Source organism: Nerophis lumbriciformis, linkage group LG29, assembly GCF_033978685.3.
Source record: "Nerophis lumbriciformis linkage group LG29, RoL_Nlum_v2.1, whole genome shotgun sequence".
Taxonomy (NCBI): domain Eukaryota; kingdom Metazoa; phylum Chordata; class Actinopteri; order Syngnathiformes; family Syngnathidae; genus Nerophis; species Nerophis lumbriciformis.
In genome coordinates, this window is record NC_084576.2 from 30,305,774 (window position 1) to 30,327,500 (window position 21,727).

Below are 21,727 nucleotides of genomic sequence, written 5' to 3' on the forward strand. Positions count from 1 at the left end.
TCCTGCTGTGGGATTATCTTGCACTTTCTCCTGGAAACATCTCTCTCACTCAAACTTATTTTATTTTTATTATTTTTTTAAACACTGGAGCCCCCTCCCCCAAACCCCCCCACCCTGGAAAGGAGTGTGCTGAAGGCCTCCTGGCGGGCTGCCAAGGCTTTGCTGGAGTGGCCTGCAGCCAACCAGGAATGTGCTCAGCGACCACCTGACCCCCGAATTCCCAGACAAAGAAATGTTTTTTTTTTCTTGAGGGGGTGCGAGGGGGAGAGTTGTTTAAAAAAAAAAAAAAAAAAAAAGCCGCCCTCCCCTCCACACTGGATCATGAGGCTCGTGGCGTGTTTGGGTATGTGTGCCGCATGTGTTTGTTTTGCACGTCCACTTAGCAACGTAGCATTTTAGCAAAAAGGTTGGGGGAAATATGCTGACTGCAGCTCTTTCTAGAAAACCTTCTTGTGCACCATCTGCGGCTTGAAGCGGGGGTGGGGGTGGGGGTGGGTGGAGGCAATGTGAGCATGTGAGGAGGCGTTTGAGAAAGTTTTTTCCTCTGTGGGTTTGATACGTGCTTAAAGTGTTTCCTGTTCTACGCCAGCACCTTAGCGACCAAATATGGTCACTTAACAGTATCTGATGTAAGGGACAGGAAGTAGATGACTTGTGACCATTCATATTTTGTGGCTTCGATTATTCGTTTAATGAGTGTGACTTTAACAAAAAAAGGGATTTAAATCGCAATAAGTGCCGGAAACTTAAAATACATGGACATAGTTTCCATAGCAACGCTTCAATTGAGCACACGTTAGAGCGGTAAATGTTAGCAACACTAGCGTAGCGATGTGAGCTACATGCTATTGTTGTATTTTAATATCATGCTAAGTTAGCAACACTAGCATAGCGATGTGAGCTACATGCTAACATTACAATTGAACATCATGCTAGGTTAGCAACGCTAGCATAGCGATGTGAGCTACATGCTAACATTACGATTGAACATCATGCTAGGTTAGCAACACTAGCATAGCTATGTGAGCTACATGCTATTGTTATAATTTTATATCATGCTAAGTTAGCAACACTAGCATAGCTATGTGAGCTACATGCTAACATTAAATTGAACATCATGCTAGGTTAGCAACGCTAGCATAGCGATCTGAGCTGCATGCTAACATTACGATTGAACATCATGCTAGGTTAGCAACACTAGCATAGCTATGTGAGCTACATGCTATTGTTATAATTTTATATCATGCTAAATTAGCAACACTAGCATAGCTATGTGAGCTACATGCTAACATTAAATTGAACATCATGCTAGGTTAGCAACACTAGCATAGCGATGTGAGCTGCATGCTAACATTACAATTGAAAATCATGCTAGCTATGTGAGCTACATGTTATTGTTATAATTTTATATCATGCTAAGTTAGCAACACTAGCATAGCTATGTGAGCGACATGCTAACATTCCGATTGAACATCATGCTAGGTTAGCAACACTAGCATAGCGATGTGAGCTACATGCTATTGTTATAATCTAATATCATGCTAAGTTAGCAACACTAGCATAGCGATGTAAGATACATGCTAACATTACAATTGAATATCATGCTAGGTTAGCAACACTAGCATAGCTATGTGAGCTACATGCTAACATTACATTTTAACATCATGCTAGGTTAGCCACACTAGCATAGCTGTGTGAGCTACATGCTAACATTACATTTTAACATCATGCATGCTGGGTTAGCAACACTAGCATAACTATGTGAGCTACATGCTAACATTACATTCTAACATCATGCTAGGTTAGCAACACTAGCATATCTAGGTGAGCTACATGCTAACATTACATTTTAACATCATGCTAGGTTAGCAACACTAGCATATCTATGTGAGCTACATGCGAACATTACGATTGAACATCATGCTAGGTTAGCACTACTAGCATAGCGATGTGAGCTACATGCTAACATTATATTCTACCATCATGCTAGGTTAGCAACACTAGCATATCTATGTGAGCTACATGCTAACATTACATTTTAATATCATGCTAGGTTAGCAACACTAGCATAACTATGTGAGCTACATGCTAACATTACATTTTAACATCATGCTAGGTTAGCAACACTAGCATATCTATGTGAGCTACATGCTAACATTACAATTGAACATCATGCTAGGTTAGCACTACTAGCATAGCATTTCCAGCTCCTGCATCTGTCGCTACAGGATTTATTTTAAGACATGTAGTGAAGCCTACTCATACACCCCCCCCACCTCAAAAGTTGAAGTAGTTGTGTACTCAAGGCAAGCTCATCTGTAGAGGAACACAATTGAGTCCCCTTTCTCTCAAAAATATGTGCATATATGTATATATGTTTATATATACATATATGTATGTACAGTATATATATATATATATATATATATATATATATATGTGTAAATATATATATATATATATATATATATATATATATATATATATATATATATATATATATATATATATATATGTTTATCGGCAACTTGCCAAATACTTTTGGCAATATAATGTATATATATATATATATATATATATATACGTATGTGTATATGTATGTATGTATATATATATATATATATATATATATATACATGTATGTATATATGTATATGTATGTATGTGTGTACCGGTATATATATGTGTATATATTTGTATATGTATGTGTGTATATGTATGTATTTGTATATATGTGTGTATATATACATATATGTATGTATATATGTATATGTGTGTATATATATGTATATATGTGTGTATATATATGTATATATGTATGTATATATGTACACGCTTGCATAAATGATCTACTAGTCTCTCCCTTTTTAAACGCTGCAGGCCAGTCTTTCCACACACACACACACACACACACACACACACACACACACACACACACACACACACACATACACACAGTGAGGCCCCGTCCCCAAAAAAGAGGTTTACATTTCCTTCTAGCACTGTACTTTTACTGTACTTTTAATAAACTTTTACTATAGTTCTACTATACATTTACTGCACTTTTGCTATAGTTCTACTATATATTTACCGCACTTTTACTATAGTTCTACTTTACATTTACTGTACTTTTACTATAGTTCCACTATACGTTTACTGTACTTTTACTATAGTTCTACTATACATTTACTGCACTTTTACTATAGTTCTACTATACATTTACTGCACTTTTACTATAGTTCTACTATACATTTACTGTACTTTTACTATAGTTCTACTATACATTTAGTGTACTTTTACTATTGTTCTACTATACATTTCCTGTACTTTCACTGAGATTTAACTATAGTTGTACTGTACAATTACTATACTTTACTGTACTTTTACAGTACTTTCACTTTATTTTTGCTATTGCGTTACTTTTGCTGTACTTTCACTTTACATTTACTATACTTTCACTGTACTTTCACTTTACTTTCACTTTACCTTTACTATACTTTCACTATAATTTGAATGTATTTTACCTTCACTTTCACTTCACCATACTTTAACTATACTTTTACTATATTTTCGCTTTTCTACTGTACAATTACTATACTTTCACTGTACTTTTACAGTACTTTTTACTGTACTTAAACTATATTTTTACTATATTTCCTCTGGACTTTCACTTTTCTTTCTATACTTTCACGGTACTTTATATTTTTACTGTACTTTGACTATATTTTCACTATACTTTTAATATATTTACGCTGTACTTTCGCTTTACTTTCACTTTACTTTTACTATACTTTCACTGTACTTTTGCTGTACTTTCACTTTACTTTTAGTATACCTTTACTATATTTTCACCATACTTTGAATGTATTTTACTTATACTTTCGCTTTCACTTTACCTTTGCTATCCTTTCACTATACTTTTACTATATTTTCGCTTTTCTACTGTACAATTACTATACTTTTCTGTACCTTTACAGTACTTTCACTATATCTTTTTGTATACGTTCACTGTACTTTTACTGTACTTAAACTATAGTTTTACTATACTTATACTATATTTCCTCTGGACTTTCACTTTTCTTTCTGTACTTTAACTATATTTTTACTGTACTTTGACTATATTTTCTCTATACTTTTAATATATTTATAGTGGACTTTCACTTTTCCTTCTGTACTTTCACTGTACTTTCGCTATACTTTCACTGTAATTTTACTGTACTTTAACTATACTTTTACTATATTTCCTCATGACTTTCACTTTTCTTTCTGTACTTTCACTATACTTTCACTGTACTTTAACTATATTTTTTACTGTACTTTCATAATATATGTAGGCTGGACTTTCACTTTTCTGTCTGTACTTTCACTATACTTTCACGGTACTTAAACTATATTTTTACTGTACTTTCACTATATTTTCACTATACTTTTAATATATTTCCTCAGGACTTTCACTTTTCTGTCTGTACTTTCACTATACTTTCACGGTACTTAAACTATATTTTTACTGTACTTTCACTATATTTTCACTATACTTTTAATATATTTCCTCAGGACTTTCACTTTTCTTTCTGTACTTTCACTATACTTTCACGGTACTTAAACTATATTTTTACTGTACTTTTACTATATTTTCCACTATACTTTCACTATACTTCAACCATATTTTTACTGTACTTTTACTATATTTTCACTATACTTTTAATATATATGTACACTGGACTTTCTTTCTGTACTTTTTACTATATTTTCACAGTAATTTAACTCTATTTTTACTGTACTTTGACTATATTTTCACTATACTTTTACGGTACTTCAACAATATTTTTACTGTACTTTTACTATATTTTCACTATACTTTTAATATATTCATGCTGTACTTTGGCTTTACTTTCTGTACTTTCACGGTACTTGAACTATATTTTTACTGTACTTTCACTCTACTTTCACTATACTTTTAAAATATTTACACTTTACTTTTGCTTTACTTTCTGTACTTTCACTATACTTTCACTGTACTTTTACTGTACTTGTATTCTACTTCTACTCCTTCCCCTGATAGAGAAGAACATGTTAGTGTTTAGTTTCGTCTTCTCGGCGGCGTGCGTGTGCGTGCGCGCTAACGTGGCGTTTTGACGTTGGCTTCAGCGGCCATCTGGAAGCGAGCGCGCAGGAACACAGAGTGCAGTGTTGTCAGAGCACGTGTGTCCTGAGGCCTTTGAAGGATATTTATAAAGCACTTTGGCATTGAAGAGCACATGTTTCTACTTAAAGCCCTCCCCCTTCACGCAGGCCCCGCCTCCTCCCAACAAACCTGAGAGGGTGCAAAGTAAACACAGCTGTGAGGAGTACAGTACGACCGGCAGCGTTAGCTAGCTCTGCATGCGCTATAAAATGTTGGCGTTACAATTGTTGTTCACGACTATGTCATCATATTACTGCTGACTTAGTCATTTCTTTGCTCATTTCTGAAGTGTCTACTTTATGCACTTGAAAGTCAAATATTTTCCCTGGTTACATGGCAACAGCTGTTTCTAAGGGAGGGGGGTCGTAAACAGCCATCGCCCTTGGTTACAAACAGTTCAAAGAAAAGGTCGTAAAACAGTTCAAAGAACAGGTCGTCTGGAGGGGAGTCTGGTCCTGCTTCCTCTCTGCTTTGTAGTTCTCGGGTCAAGACAATATCTTTCTGTTGATTACAATACATCAAAGAAACAGAACACCTTCATGTTGCTTCCCATCCTACACAGTGGAGTTTTACAAGCCTTCTTGGTAGGATCAAAGACAGCTTTTGTCCTCTCGCCGGGAACTCATGGCAACACAAAGTTTTGTGACACTAGCGTTAGCAGTTAGCAAGCGAAGCAGAGTCAAATACTTAATTTCAAGCATGTTCACCCTTAGCATGCTGCTATTAGTATGTTAGCATGCAAGCGTTAGCAGTTAGCATGCAAGCTTTTCTTTGCTCATTACTGAAGTGTCTACCTGATACACTTCAAAGTAAAACATTTTGTTACTTCACAATACATGCTAACGTTAGCATGGTAGCTTTTTAGCTTTTAGCGCCTACACGCCTCAGAGTCTAATATTTTGTTATTTCAAGCATGTTTACCTTTAGAATGCTAACGTTAGCAGTTAGCATGCAAGTCAAATTTTTGTTGATTCACAACACGTGCTGACAGTTAGCGTTGTAGCTTCTCGGCTAATTCTGCAGCTATACACCTCAGAGTCAAATATTGTCTTATTTCAAGCATGTTTACCTTTTAGCATGCGGGCGTTATCATGTTAGCAGTTAGCATGCGAATAGAGTCAAATACTTCATATCAAGCATGTTCACCCTCAGTATGTCGATATTAGCATGTTAGCGTGCGAGCGTTAGCACTTAGCATGCAAGCCTTTCTTTGCTCATTTCTGACGTGCTAGCATGCTAGCGTTAGCAGTTAGCATGCAAGGTTGTTTCTGCTCACCTGACGCACTTCAAAGTCAATTTTCGTTACTTCAAACATGTTTACCATGCTAGCATTTGAATGCTAACGTTAGCATGCTAGCTTTTCTCTCGTTTTTTTTTTGTTCTTCCTCTAGTTTAGCAGGTACCGTATACATCCAAAACTGCATTTCCTAGTAGTCAATAGTAACACTAAGTAATACATATAATTATTTTTAATACTGTATTTTCAAAATAAAAGCTTCTCTCCAACCATTGCTTGCTTTCAATGACCCACTTTGGATAAAAAAAATTCTCATTCCACACTCCCAATCAACAGGGGGCAGCAGAGTGGCCACTTAGTGAAGGGTAAATGATGCCCCAGTGAGTGTTTGCCCATTTATTAGCTGTATTGACACTGCGTAACACATTTCCTACCTGGATTTGTTTGCAGGCAGAGAAAAAGTCCAAACTGATGCCAGCGATGGACTCGACCAACAACCCCGAGGAGGAGAAGGAGGAAGAAGAGACGCAGAAACAGGAAGTCTCCCCAAGTCCGTGTTCGCCATCCCCCAGACCGCCGCAGTCGCACAGTCCGCCTCAGCGTCCGTCGCCGTCACAGCCGTCACCACAACAACAACATCAGCAACAGCCTACTGACCCCGCCTCCCCCACCGTAGCCACCGCCCCCGAGCCCGCCTCCATCACAGGTGGCGACAAGACTTCCCCCAAGTCCGGAGACACTGAACCCGAGTACGAGGTGAGACGACAAACTCCAAATGTGGTCTTCGGCTTTGGCTCCTTAATAGGATCCTGGATCCCCGGGTACGGCTCTAAGCTGTTGACCTCTCAAAGCTGACGTTTCATTCCCAGGACGATCGGGGTTTCGGCATCGGAGATCTGATCTGGGGGAAGCTGCGAGGGTTCTCGTGGTGGCCGGGACGCATCGTGTCCTGGTGGATGACGGGGCGCAGCAGGGCCGTGGAGGGGACCAGATGGGTCATGTGGTTCGGGGACGGGAAATTCTCAGTGGTGAGCATTTCCTACTTCTGGTCAAAGCAGGGTTCTCAGAAACAAAGTCGGGTTGAGACGACCATGTCACGTTTTAACCACAAGGCTACATTTGTTAACGACCTCTAGCCGCAGACCTTTAGAACCGTGAGGTCCTCACTTTGACAGAACCGTGAAGTCCTCACTTTGACAGAACCGTGAGGTCCTCACTTTGACAGAACCGTGAAGTCCTCACTTTGACAGAACCGTGAAGTCCTCACTTTGACAGAACCGTGAAGTCCTCACTTTGACAGAACCGTGAGGACCTCACTTTGACAGAACCCTGAGGTCCTCACTTTGACAGAACCGTGAGGTCCTCACTTTGACAGAACCGTGAGGTCCTCACTTTGACAGAACCGTGAGGTCCTCACTTTGACAGAACCGTGAGGTCCTCACTTTGACAGAACCGTGAGGTCCTCACTTTGACAGAACCGTGAAGTCCTCACTTTGACAGAACCGTGAAGTCCTCACTGTGACAGAACCGTGAGGTCCTCACTTTGACAGAACCGTGAAGTCCTCACTTTGACAGAACCGTGAAGTCCTCACTTTGACAGAACCGTGAAGTCCTCACTTTGACAGAACCGTGAGGTCCTCACTTTGACAGAACCGTGAGGTCCTCATTTTGACAGAACCGTGAAGTCCTCACTTTGGCAGAACCGTGAGGTCCTCACTTTGACAAAACCGTGAAGTCCTCACTTTGACAGAACCGTGAGGTCCTCACTTTGACAGAACCGTGAGGTCCTCACTTTGACAAAACCGTGAAGTCCTCACTTTGACAGAACCGTGAAGTCCTCACTTTGACAGAACCGTGAGGTCCTCACTTTGACAGAACCGTGAGGTCCTCACTTTGACAGAACTGTGAGGTCCTCACGTGAAGTCCTCACTTTGACAGAACCGTGAAGTCCTCACTTTGGCAGAACCGTGAAGTCCTCACTTTGACAGAACCGTGAAGTCCTCACTTTGGCAGAACCGTGAAGTCCTCACTTTGACAGAACCGTGAGGTCCTCACTTTGACAAAACCGTGAGGTCCTCACTTTGACAGAACCGTGAAGTCCTCACTTTGACAAAACCGTGAGGTCCTCACTTTGACAAAACCGTGAAGTCCTCACTTTGACAAAACCGTGAGGTCCTCACTTTGACAGAACCGTGAGGTCCTCACTTTGACAGAACCGTGAGGTCCTCACTTTGACAGAACCGTGAGGTCCTCACTTTCACAGAACCGTGAAGTCCTCACTTTGACAAAACCGTGAAGTCCTCACTTTGACAGAACCGTGAGGTCCTCACTTTCACAGAACCGTGAAGTCCTCACTTTGACAAAACCGTGAAGTCCTCACTTTGATAGGGTGAGGTCCTCACTTTGACAGAACCGTGAGGTCCTCACTTTGACAGAACCGTGAGGTCCTCACTTTGACAGAACCGTGAAGTCCTCACTTTGACAGAACCGTGAGGTCCTCACTTTGACAAAACCGTGAAGTCCTCACTTTGATAGGGTGAGGTCCTCACTTTGACAGAACCGTGAGGTCCTCACTTTGACAGAACCGTGAGGTCCTCACTTTGACAGAACCGTGAGGTCCTCACTTTGACAGAACCGTGAGGTCCTCACTTTGACAGAACCGTGAAGTCCTCACTTTGACAGAACCGTGAGGTCCTCACTTTGACAAAACCGTGAAGACCTCACTTTGACAGAACCGTGAGGTCTTCACTTTAACAGAACCGTGAGGTCCTCACTTTGACAGAACCGTGACGTCCTCACTTTGACAGAAACGTGAAGTCCTCACTTTGACAGAACCGTGAGGTCCTCACTTTGACAGAACCGTGAAGTCCTCACTTTGACAGAACCGTGAGGTCCTCACTTTGACAAAACCGTGAGGTCCTCACTTTGACAGAACCGTGAAGTCCTCACTTTGACAGAACCATGAAGTCCTCACTTTGACAGAACCGTGAAGTCCTCACTTTGACAGAACCGTGACGTCCTCACTTTGACAGAAACGTGAAGTCCTCACTTTGACAGAACCGTGAGGTCCTCACTTTGACAGAACCGTGAAGTCCTCACTTTGACAGAACCGTGAGGTCCTCACTTTGACAAAACCGTGAGGTCCTCACTTTGACAGAACCGTGAAGTCCTCACTTTGACAGAACCGTGAGGTCTTCACTTTAACAGAACCGTGAAGTCCTCACTTTGACAGAACCGTGAGGTCTTCACTTTAACAGAACCGTGAAGTCCTCACTTTGACAGAAACGTGAGGTCCTCACTTTGACAGAACCGTGACGTCCTCACTTTGACAGAAACGTGAAGTCCTCACTTTGACAGAACCGTGAGGTCCTCACTTTGACAGAACCGTGAAGTCCTCACTTTGACAGAACCGTGAAGTCCTCACTTTGACAGAACCGTGAGGTCCTCACTTTGACAGAACCGTGAAGTCCTCACTTTGACAGAACCGTGAGGTCCTCACTTTGACAGAACCGTGAAGTCCTCACTTTGACAGAACCGTTAGGTCTTCACTTTGACAGAACCGTGAGGTCCTCACTTTGACAGAACCGTGAGGTCCTCACTTTGGCAGAACCGTGAAGTCCTCACTTTGACAGAACCGTGAGGTCCTCACTTTGACAGAACCGTGAAGTCCTCACTTTGACAAAACCGTGAAGTCCTCACTTTGACAGAACCGTGAGGTCCTCACTTTGGCAGAACCGTGAAGTCCTCACTTTGACAGAACCGTGAGGTCTTCACTTTGACAGAACCGTGAGGTCCTCACTTTGACAGAACCGTGAAGTCCTCACTTTGACAGAACCGTGAGGTCCTCACTTTGACAGAACCGTGAGGTTCTCACTTTGACAAAACCGTGAAGTCCTCACTTTGACAGAACCGTGAGGTCCTCACTTTGACAGAACCGTGAAGTCCTCACTTTGACAGAACCGTGAGGTCCTCACTTTGACAGAACCGTGAGGTCCTCACTTTGACAAAACCGTGAAGTCCTCACTTTGACAGAACCGTGAGGTCCTCACTTTGGCAGAACCGTGAAGTCCTCACTTTGACAGAACCGTGAGGTCTTCACTTTGACAGAACCGTGAGGTCCTCACTTTGACAGAACCGTGAAGTCCTCACTTTGACAGAACCGTGAGGTCCTCACTTTGACAGAACCGTGAGGTTCTCACTTTGACAAAACCGTGAGGTCCTCACTTTGACAGAACCGTGAAGTCCTCACTTTGACAGAACCGTGAGGTCCTCACTTTGACAGAACCGTGAAGTCCTCACTTTGACAGAACCGTGAAGTCCTCACTTTGACAGAACCGTGAGGTCCTCACTTTGACAGAACCGTGAAGTCCTCACTTTGACAGAACCGTGAGGTCCTCACTTTGACAGAACCGTGAGGTCCTCACTTTGACAGAACCGTGAGGTCCTCACTTTGACAGAACCGTGAAGTCCTCACTTTGACAGAACCGTGAGGTCCTCACTTTGACAGAACCGTGAAGTCCTCACTTTGACAGAACCGTGAGGTCCTCACTTTGACAGAACCGTGAAGTCCTCACTTTGACAGAACCGTGAGGTCCTCACTTTGACAGAACCGTGCGTGAGGTCCTCATTTTGACAGAACCGTGAGGTCCTCACTTTGACAGAACCCTGAAGTCCTCACTTTGACAGAACCCTGAAGTCCTCACTTTGACAGAACCGTGAGGTCCTCACTTTGACAGAACCGTGAGGTCCTCACTTTGACAGAACCGTGAGGTCCTCACTTTGACAGAACCGTGAAGTCCTCACTTTGACAGAACCGTGAGGTCCTCACTTTGACAGAACCGTGAGGTCCTCACTTTGACAGAACCCTGAAGTCCTCACTTTGACAGAACCCTGAAGTCCTCACTTTGACAGAACCGTGAGGTCCTCACTTTGACAGAACCGTGAGGTCCTCACTTTGACAGAACCGTGAGGTCCTCACTTTGACAGAACCGTGAGGTCCTCACTTTGACAGAACCGTGAAGTCCTCACTTTGACAGAACCGTGAGGTCCTCACTTTGACAGAACCGTGAAGTCCTCACTTTGACAGAACCGTGAGGTCCTCACTTTGACAGAACCGTGAGGTCCTCACTTTGACAGAACCGTGAGGTCCTCACTTTGACAGAACCGTGAAGTCCTCACTTTGACAGAACCGTGAGGTCCTCACTTTGACAGAACCGTGAAGTCCTCACTTTGACAGAACCGTGAGGTCCTCACTTTGACAGAACCGTGAAGTCCTCACTTTGACAGAACCGTGAGGTCCTCACTTTGACAGAACCGTGAGGTCCTCACTTTGACAGAACCGTGAGGTCCTCACTTTGACAGAACTGTAAAGTTGAGTGCTCTTTGTGTTTGTTGTGCTGTAACTTGTGTAGTGATCCCATATTGATATCGGCATCGCTCCGTGGTGTGTTGGCTAGTCAGTTCCGTCTTTGTGATATCATGTGCGATACAAGCAGTCCTGCAGCGTGTTTACCCATGTGTGATGTCATGCGCGATACAAGCAGTCCTGCAGGGTGTTTACTTGTGTGTGATGGCATGCGCGATACAAGCAATCCTGCAGCGTGTTTACTTGTGTGTGATATCGAGTGCGATACAAGTAGTCCTGCATCGTGTTTAGTTATGCGATACAAGCAGTCCCGCAGCATGTTTCCTTGTGTGTGATGTCATGTGCGGTACAAGCAGTCCTGCAGCGTGTTTAGTTATGCGTGATATCATGTGCGATACAAGCAGTCCTGCAGCGTGTTTACTTATGTGTGATATTATGTGCCATACAAGCAGTCCTGCAGCGTATTTAGTTATGTGTGATATCATGTGTGATACAAGCAGTCCTGTAACATGCTTACTTATGTGTGATGTCTTGTGCGATACAAGCAATCCTGCAGCGTATTTAGTTATGCGTGATACAAGCAGTCCTGCAGCATGTTTACTTATGTGTGATATCATGTGCGATACAAGCAGTCCTGCAGCGTGTTTAGTTATGCGTGATATCATGTCCGATACAAGCAGTCCTGCAGCATGTTTACTTGTGTGTGATATCATGTGCCATACAAGCAGTCCTGCAGCGTGTTTAGTTATGCGTGATATCATGTGCGATACAAGCAGTCCTGCAGTGTGTTTAGTTATGTGTGATATCATGTGCAATACAAGCAGTCCTGTAGCGTGTTTACTTGTGTGTGATATCATGTGTGATACAAGCAGTACTACAGCATGTTTACTTGTGTCTGATATCAGGTGCGATACAAACAGTCCTGCAGGGTATTTACTTATATGTGGTATCATGTACGATACAGGCAGTCCTACAGCATGTTTACTTGTGTGTGATATCATGTGCAATACAAGCAGTCCTGCAGCGTGTTTACTTGTGTGTGATATCATGTGCAATACAAGCAGTCCTGTAGTGTGTTTACTTATGTGTGATATCATGTGCGATACAAGCAGTCCTGCAGCGTGATAGTTATGTGTGATATCATGTGCGATACAAGCAGTACTACAGCATGTTTACTTGTGTGATATCATGTGGGAGATGCAAGCAGTCCTGCAGCTTGTTTACTTGTGTGTGATGTCATGTGCAATACAAGCAGTCCTGCAGCGTGTTTCGTTATGCGTGATATCATGTGCGATACTAGCAGTCCTGCAGCGTGTTTAGTTATGTGTAAAATATCATGTGTGATACAAGCAGTCTTGCAGCATGTTTACTTGTGTCTGATATCATGTGCGATACAAACAGTCCTGCAGGCTATTTACTTATATGTGGTATCATGTACGATACAGGCAGCCCTACAGCATGTTTACTTGTGTGTGATATCATGTGCAATACAAGCAGTCCTGCAGCGTGTTTACTTGTGTGTGATATCATGTGCAATACAAGCAGTCCTGCAGGGTATTTACTTACAATTTGGTATCATGTGCGATACAAACAGTCCTGCAGCGTATTTAGTTATGCGTGATATCATGTCCGATACAAGCAGTCCTGCAGCATGTTTACTTGTGTGTGATATCATGTGCGATACAAGCAGTCCTGCAGCTTGTTTACTTGTGTGTGATGTCATGTGCGATACAAGCAGTCCTGCAGCGTGTTTAGTTATGTGTGATATCATGTGCGATACTAGCAGTCCTGCAGCGTGTTTAGTTATGTGTAAAATATCATGTGTGATACAAGCAGTCTTGCAGCATGTTTACTTGTGTCTGATATCAGGTGCGATACAAACAGTCCTGCAGGGTATTTACTTATATGTGGTATCATGTACGATACAAGCAGACCTGCAGCATGTTTACTTGTGTGTGATATCATGTGCAATACAAGCAGTCCTGCAGCGTGTTTACTTGTGTGTGATATCATGTGCAATACAAGCAGTCCTGTAGTGTGTTTCCTTATGTGTGATATCATGTACGATACAAGCAGTCCTGCAGCATGTTTACTTGTGTGTGATGTCATGTGCGATACAAGCAGTCCTGCAGCTTGTTTACTTGTGTGTGATGTCATGTGCGATACAAGCAGTCCTGCAGCGTGTTTAGTTATGCGTGATATCATGTGCGATACTAGCAGTCCTGCAGCGTGTTTAGTTATGTGTAAAATATCATGTGTGATACAAGCAGTCTTGCAGCATGTTTACTTGTGTCTGATATCATGTGCGATACAAACAGTCCTGCAGGTTATTTACTTATATGTGGTATCATGTACGATACAGGCAGTCCTGCAGCATGTTTACTTGTGTGTGATATCATGTGCAATACAAGCAGTCCTGCAGCGTGTTTACTTGTGTGTGATATCATGTGCAATACAAGCAGTCCTGCAGCATGTTTACTTGTGTGTGATATCATGTGCAATACAAGCAGTCCTGTAGTGTGTTTACTTATGTGTGATATCATGTGCGATACAAGCAGTCCTGCAGCGTTTTAGTTATGTGTGATATCATGTGCGATACAAGCAATCCTGCAGCGTATTTAGTTATGTGTGATACAAGCAGTCCTGCAGCATGTTTACTTATGTGTGATATCATGTGCAATACAAGCAGTCCTGCAGCATGTTTACTTGTATGTGATGTCATGTGCGATACAAACAGTCCTGCAGCGTGTTTAGTTATGCGTGATATCATGTGCGATACTCGCAGTCCTGCAGCGTGTTTAGTTATGTGTAAAATATCATGTGTGATACAAGCAGTCTTGCAGCATGTTTACTTGTGTCTGATATCATGTGCGATACAAACAGTCCTGCAGGCTATTTACTTATATGTGGTATCATGTACGATACAGGCAGTCCTACAGCATGTTTACTTCTGTGTGATATCATGTGCAATACAAGCAGTCCTGCAGCGTGTTTACTTGTGTGTGATATCATGTGCAATACAAGCAGTCCTGCAGGGTATTTACTTACAATTTGGTATCATGTGCGATACAAACAGTCCTGCAGCGTATTTAGTTATGCGTGATATCATGTCCGATACAAGCAGTCCTGCAGCATGTTTACTTGTGTGTGATATCATGTGCAATACAAGCAGTCCTGCAGCGTGTTTAGTTATGCGTGATATCATGTGCGATACAAGCAGTCCTGCAGTGTGTTTAGTTATGCGTGATATCATGTGCGATACTAGCAGTCCTGCAGCGTGTTTAGTTATGTGTAAAATATCATGTGTGATACAAGCAGTCTTGCAGCATGTTTACTTGTGTCTGATATCAGGTGCGATACAAACAGTCCTGCAGGGTATTTACTTATATGTGGTATCATGTACGATACAAGCAGACCTGCAGCATGTTTACTTGTGTGTGATATCATGTGCAATACAAGCAGTCCTGCAGCGTGTTTACTTGTGTGTGATATCATGTGCAATACAAGCAGTCCTGCAGGGTATTTACTTATATTTGGTATCATGTACGATACAAGCAGTCCTGCAGCATGTTTACTTGTGTGTGATATCATGTGCAATACAAGCAGTCCTGCAGCGTGTTTACTTGTGTGTGATATCATGTGCAATACAAGCAGTCCTGTAGTGTGTTTACTTATGTGTGATATCATGTGCGATACAAGCAGTCCTGTAGCGTTTTAGTTATGTGCGATATCATGTGCGATACAAGCAGTCCTGCAGCATGTTTACTTATGTGTGATATCATGCGCGATACAAGCAGTCCTGCAGCGTGTTTACTTGTGTGTGATATCATGTGCAATACAAGCAGTCTTGTAGCGTGTATACTTATGTGTGATATCATGTGCAATACAAACAATCCTGCAGCATGTTTAATTGTGTGTGATATCACGTGTGATACAAACAGTCCTGCATTGTGCTTACATGTGTGTGATGTCATGTGTGATACAAGCAGTCAAGCAGCGTGTTTCATTATGCGTGATATCATGTACAATACAAGCAGTCCTGAAGCATGTTTACTTGTGTGTGTGATATCATGTGCAATACAAGCAGTCCTGCAGCGTTTTAGTTATGTGCAATATCATGTGTGATACAAGCAGTCCTGCAGCATGTTTACTCATGTGTGATATCATGTGCGATACAAGCAGTACTACAGCATGTTTACTTATTTGTGATATCATGTGCAATACAAGCAGTCCTGCAGCGTGTTTCATTATGCGTGATATCATGTGCGATACAGGCAGTACTACAGCGTGTTTACTTGTGTGTGATATCATGTGCAATACAAGCAGTCCTGTAGTGTGTTTACTTATGTGTGATATCATGTGCGATACAAGCAGTCCTGCAGCGTGATAGTTATGTGCGATATCATGTGCGATACAAGCAGTCCTGCAGCATGTTTACTTATGCATGATATCATGTGCGATACAAATAGTCCTGCAACCTGTTTACTCATGTGTGATATCATGTGCGATACCAGCACATAACATATCTTGTGTGTTTGCAGGTTTGTGTTGAGAAACTCTTGCCTTTCAGTTCCTTCAACATGGCCTTCCACCAGGCGACCTACAGCAAGCAGCCCATGTACAGGAAGGCCATCTACGAGGTGCTCCAGGTGAGGTCTCACCTGCACCATGAAAACCTGCACACCCTTGTAGCTCAGGTCAAATCTCCTCCCAGGCGGCGGGCAGCCGAGCGGGCAAGAAGTTCGCCGCGTGTCCCGACAGCGAGGAGACGGAGACGTCCAAGTCTGTGGAGGTCCTGAACAAGGAGATGATCGCTTGGGCTTTGGCGGGATTCCAGCCCGCAGGACCCAAAGGTTTGGAGCCGCCGGAAGGTAAGAAAAAGCCGGAAGGTGAGAACGCGACGGTCCGACTGATCCCACGCTGGTCGTACCCTCAGAGGAGCGTAACCCGTACAAGGAGGTCTACACGGAAATGTGGGCGGAGCCTGAAGCGGCGGCCTACACGCCCCCGCCGGCTAAAAGGCCTCGCAAAAGCACGTCGGAGAAACCCAAGAACAAGGACGTGGTCGACGAAAGGACGCGAGGTAAGCACGGAAAATGCTAGAAGTAAGACGATCCATTTTGTGTTGTTTTTTTTTCAGTTAAATTCTTACTTTGGAACATTCCGCCATCTCTAAGCATCTGTCCTTCAATACATTACTCTACCTCCTGGGTACAATATTTTAGTACCGGTACCGGTACCAAAATGTATTTCGATACTTTTCAGCACTTTTCTAAATAAAGGGGACCAGAAAAAATGTCATTATTCACTTTATTTGAGCAAAAAAATCCTAAACAAAGACTCCTAATTAGTCTGCTGACGTATGCCGTTACATATTTGTACACCTATTGTTTTCTACACATTATAAAAGGACAAACTGTAAAAAATAATTATTAAACTGGACACACAACGTAGACAGATAGCAGAGCCCCCCCCACTCCCCCCCCCAGTTCAAGTGTCGAGCAAGTTTGCTAGCAGTTAGCGTGCGTTAGCATGCTAGTGTGCTAACATTAGCATTAGAAAGTTTTCAGCTAATATTACACTTTTTTTGTCAAATTCTATATAACTTGGAATTTGACACTAATCAACTGTTAGCGTGGTAACTTTAGCATGCTAACATTATAGTGCTAACTTTTTAGCAAACTTTACGTTTTTTTTTCCTTCTAATTACACAGCCTTACAGTCATATAATTTGGTATGTGACACATGCTAACTGTTAGCATGTTTATGTTTGCATGCTAGCATGCTAACATTAGCATTAGAACTTTTCCAGCTAATATTACACTTTTTTTTGTCAAATTCTATATAACTTGGAATTTGACACTGATTAACTGTTAGCGTGGTAACTTTAGCATGCTAACGTTATAGTGCTAACTTTACATGTTTTTTTCCTCTAATTACACAGCCATTACCTTACAGTCATATAATTTGGTATGTGACACTTGTTAACTGCTAGCATGCTTATGTTAGCATGCTAACCTGAAAGTGCTAACTTTTTTAGCTATTTGTACTCTTTTTTTTCTTCTTTTTTTTCTGTAATTCCCCTGCCTTACACCTTAGAGTCATATCACTTGGTATGTGACACATGCTAACTATTATTATGGTCACGTTAGCATGCTATTATGCTAACATTAGCATTAGTACTTTTCCAGCTAATATTGCACTTTTTTGTCAAATTCTATATAACTTGGAATTTGACACTAATTAACTGTTAGCGTGGTAACTTTAGCATGCTAGCACGCTAACATTATAGTGCTAACTTTTTAGCTAACTTTACGATTTTTTTCTTTCTCTAATTACACAGCCATACACGTATAATTTGGTATGTGACACATGCTAACCGTTAGCATGTTTATGTTTGCATGCTAGCATGCTAACATTAAAGTGCTCGCTTTTTGAGCTAATTTTCCGGACGTTTTTTCACGGGACACATTTCGAGCCTTGTTGTTGCACTAGCGAGCCACGGATGAGGAGACGCTGCTCCGTTATTGATTGAAGTAAAGTCTGAATGTCATTAAAACGGTTAGCTCCATCTTTTGACACTTCTTCCACTCCCGTCCTTGCACGCTACACCGCTACAACAAAGATGACGGGGAGAAGACGCTGTCGAAGGCGAGCCACGTAAATAAGACCCGCCCACAAAACAGCGCATCCTGACTTGAAGATGATGTGTAAAACATCATCTATGCAACATTTTGACCAAAGAACTACCATCACATGTTATGTAGACCACAAGGAAGTCTTTTACATTTAGAAAATAATCATAATAATATGACTCCTTTAATGCGCCTTATAATCCAGTGCGCCTTATATATGGAAAAAAGACCTGAATAGACCATTCATCGGCAGTGCCCTTTATAATCCGGTGTGCCCTATGGTCCGGAAAATACGGTGTATTGATATTGTTTTTGTCACGGCCCATTCATCAGTACGCTGCGCTCCCCTCGCCTGCACGCACCGCTCCGGCTGCAGCATTCAATCGCCAATCAGTCAGCACTCAACACACCTGTCGCTGATCAGCTCCCTGGGCTCCTTAAGCCAGTTCGAACCTGCGTTCCGGGCCAGAACGTAGCGACCTGTTCCAGTACACAGCATTACCCCGTTCCCGCGTCACGAGCTGTGCGTCTCGTCTCCCCCTATTCCCTCTGGTTCCCTGGCTGTCTCTTGGATCTCCACCTGGACACGGACTCTGCGACCTCGCCCCTGCCTTTGACCTCACGCCTTGGCCTCCCGCACCTCGCTCAACACTTCCGGTAACACTCATCAGATCATCTCTACACATAGTCGCACGCCACACACATTTTGGTTTAGTTTCACACTCCATACTTTTGTAAATATAATAAATAGAGCTAAAACTACGTCCCTGCATTCTGTGCCGTCTTCTTCTCCCTGTACCGTAACAGATTTATGGCCCAGCCCTACCAATAGGCGGTGGTGTATCACAGGCATACGTTCTAGAACCCTCTCCGTTCTTGAGTTTTTTGGCGCCGTCAAAAAAAAACATTGACCAACTCCATTTACTTCTTCAATCTTGTGTTTGCAGAGCGACTCATTCACGACGTGAGACAGAAGATCCACAACATCGAGGGTAAGTCCCGTCATTCCGCTGAGGACACACCACATGTGGGATGTAACCACTGTCTATCATTTCCCCCCACGCAGACATTTGTATCTCCTGTGGAAGTCTGCACGTGAGCATCGAACACCCGCTCTTTGCCGGAGGAATGTGCCTGGGCTGCAAGGTCAGCCATCGCTCGCCGCCAACTAGTGGCCGCTTAAAGTATCGCAGCTCACATTTGCGTTAAAGAACGTACACTATATTGCCAAAAGCGCATTGGTGAGGTCGAGAAGGCCTGGCTCTCAGTCTCCGTTCTAATTCATCCCAAAGGTGTTCTATCGGGTTCAGGTCAGGACTCTGTGCAGGCCAGTCAAGTTCATCCTACATCAGACTCTGTCATTCATGTCTTTATGGACCTCATGTTGGAAGAGGAAGGGGCCCCGCTCCAAACTGTTCCAACATGGAATTGTCCAAAATGTTTGGTATCCTGGAGCATTCAAAGTTCCTTTCTCTGGAACTAAGGGGCCAAGCCCAACTCCTGATAAACAACCCCACACCATAATTCCTCCTCCATTAAATTTACCACTCAGCACAATGCAGTCCGAAATGTAGCGTTCTCCTGGCAACCTCCAAACCCAGTGTCAGGTTCAAACACTGATGGCATTTATTAAACAAGACAAGAAACAAGGAATTAAATAGAGACATAATTAATTAATTTATTTATTCATCCCAAAGGTGTTCAGGTCAGGACTCTGTGCAGGCCAGTCAAGTTCATCCTACACCAGACTGGGTCATCCATGTCTTTATGGACCTTGCTTTGTGCACTGGTGCACAGTCATGTTGGAAGAGGAAGGGGCCCCGCTCCAAACTGTTCCAACATGGAATTGTCCAAAATGTTTGGTATCCTGGAGCATTCAAAGTTCCTTTCACTGGAACTAAGGGGGCCAAGCCCAACTCCTGATAAACAACCCCACACCATAATTCCTCCTCCATTAAATTTACCACTCAGCACAATGCAGTCCGAAATGTAGCGTTCTCCTGGAAACCTCCAAGCCCAGTGTCAGGTTGAAACACTGATGGCATTTATTAAACAAGACAAGAAGCAAGGAATTAAATAGAGACATAATTAATTAATTAATTTATTCATCCCAAAGGTGTTCAGGTCAGGACTCTGTGCAGGCCAGTCAAGTTCATCCTACACCAGACTCTGTCATCCATGTCTTTATGGACCTTGCTTTGTGCACTGGTGCACAGTCATGTTGGAAGAGGAAGGGGCCCCGCTCCAAACTGTTCCAACATGGAATTGTCCAAAATGTTTGGTATCCTGGAGCATTCAAAGTTCCTTTCACTGGAACTAAGGGGGCCAAGCCCAACTCCTGATAAACAACCCCACGCCATAATTCCTCCTCCACCAAATTTCACACTCGGCACACTGCAGTCCGAAATGTAGCGTTCTTCTGGCAACCTTCAAACCCAGTGTCAGGTTCAAACACTGATGGCATTTATTAAACAAGACAAGAAGCAAGGAATTAAAACAATTAATTAATTTATTCATCCCGCTCCAAACTGTTCTCACATGGAATTGTCCAAAAGGTTTTGGTATCCTGGAGCATTCAAAGTTCCTTTCACTGGAACTAAGGGGGCCAAGCCCAACTCCTGATAAACAACCCCACAGCATAATTCCTCCTCCATTAAATTTCCCTATGCAGTCCGAAATGTAGCGTTCTCCTAGCAACCTCCAAACCCAGACTGGTCCATCAGGTTGCCAGATGGAAAAGCGTGATTCATCAGTCCAGAGAAGGCGTCTCCACTGCTCTAGAGTCCAGTGGCGACGTGCTTTACACCACTGCATCCCACGCTTTGCATTGGACTTGGTGATGTATGGCTTAGACGCAGCTGCTCGGCCATGGAAAGCCATTCCATGAAGCTCTCTGCATACTGTACGTGGGCTAATTGGAAGGTCACATGACGTTTGGAGCTCTGTAGCAACTGACTGTGCAGAAAGTCTTTGCACTATGCTGACCTCTCTGTCAGTTTACGTGACCTACCACTTGGTTGCTGTTGTTCCTCAAACTCTTCACTTTTCTTATAATAAAGTTGACTTTGGAATATTTAGGAGCGAGGAAATTTCAGGACTGGATTTGTTGCACAGGTGGCATCCTATGACAGTTCCACGCTGGAAATCACTGAAAGCGGCCCATTCTTTCACAAATGTTTGTAGAAACAGTCTCCATGCCTAAGTGCTTGATTTGATACACCGGGCCAAGTGATTAGGACATCATTTGGACGGGTGGCCACATACTTTTGGCAATATAGTGTATTTGGTTGTGTTTTCTCTGTGCC

At 42.7% G+C, this 21,727-nt stretch overlaps 1 protein-coding gene across 2 annotated transcripts in view; it reads left to right on the forward strand.

The window, feature by feature from the left end:
• Window positions 1-21,727, forward strand: part of dnmt3ab (DNA (cytosine-5-)-methyltransferase 3 alpha b) — a 79,266-nt gene that overhangs the window by 18,208 nt on the left and 39,331 nt on the right. Inside the window, exons 1-8 of one of the 2 annotated variants that reach the window (XM_061924530.1) lie at window positions 276-343; window positions 6,873-7,178; window positions 7,292-7,450; window positions 16,329-16,436; window positions 16,502-16,658; window positions 16,724-16,870; window positions 19,370-19,414; window positions 19,489-19,568. In XM_061924530.1, coding sequence (XP_061780514.1) covers window positions 6,894-7,178; window positions 7,292-7,450; window positions 16,329-16,436; window positions 16,502-16,658; window positions 16,724-16,870; window positions 19,370-19,414; window positions 19,489-19,568 — 981 coding nt within the window. In that variant the 5' untranslated portion in view covers window positions 276-343; window positions 6,873-6,893. Of the gene's footprint in view, window positions 1-275; window positions 344-6,872; window positions 7,179-7,291; window positions 7,451-16,328; window positions 16,437-16,501; window positions 16,659-16,723; window positions 16,871-19,369; window positions 19,415-19,488; window positions 19,569-21,727 lie in introns of those variants that run through there. The other variant, XM_061924529.1, reaches the window with a different exon arrangement.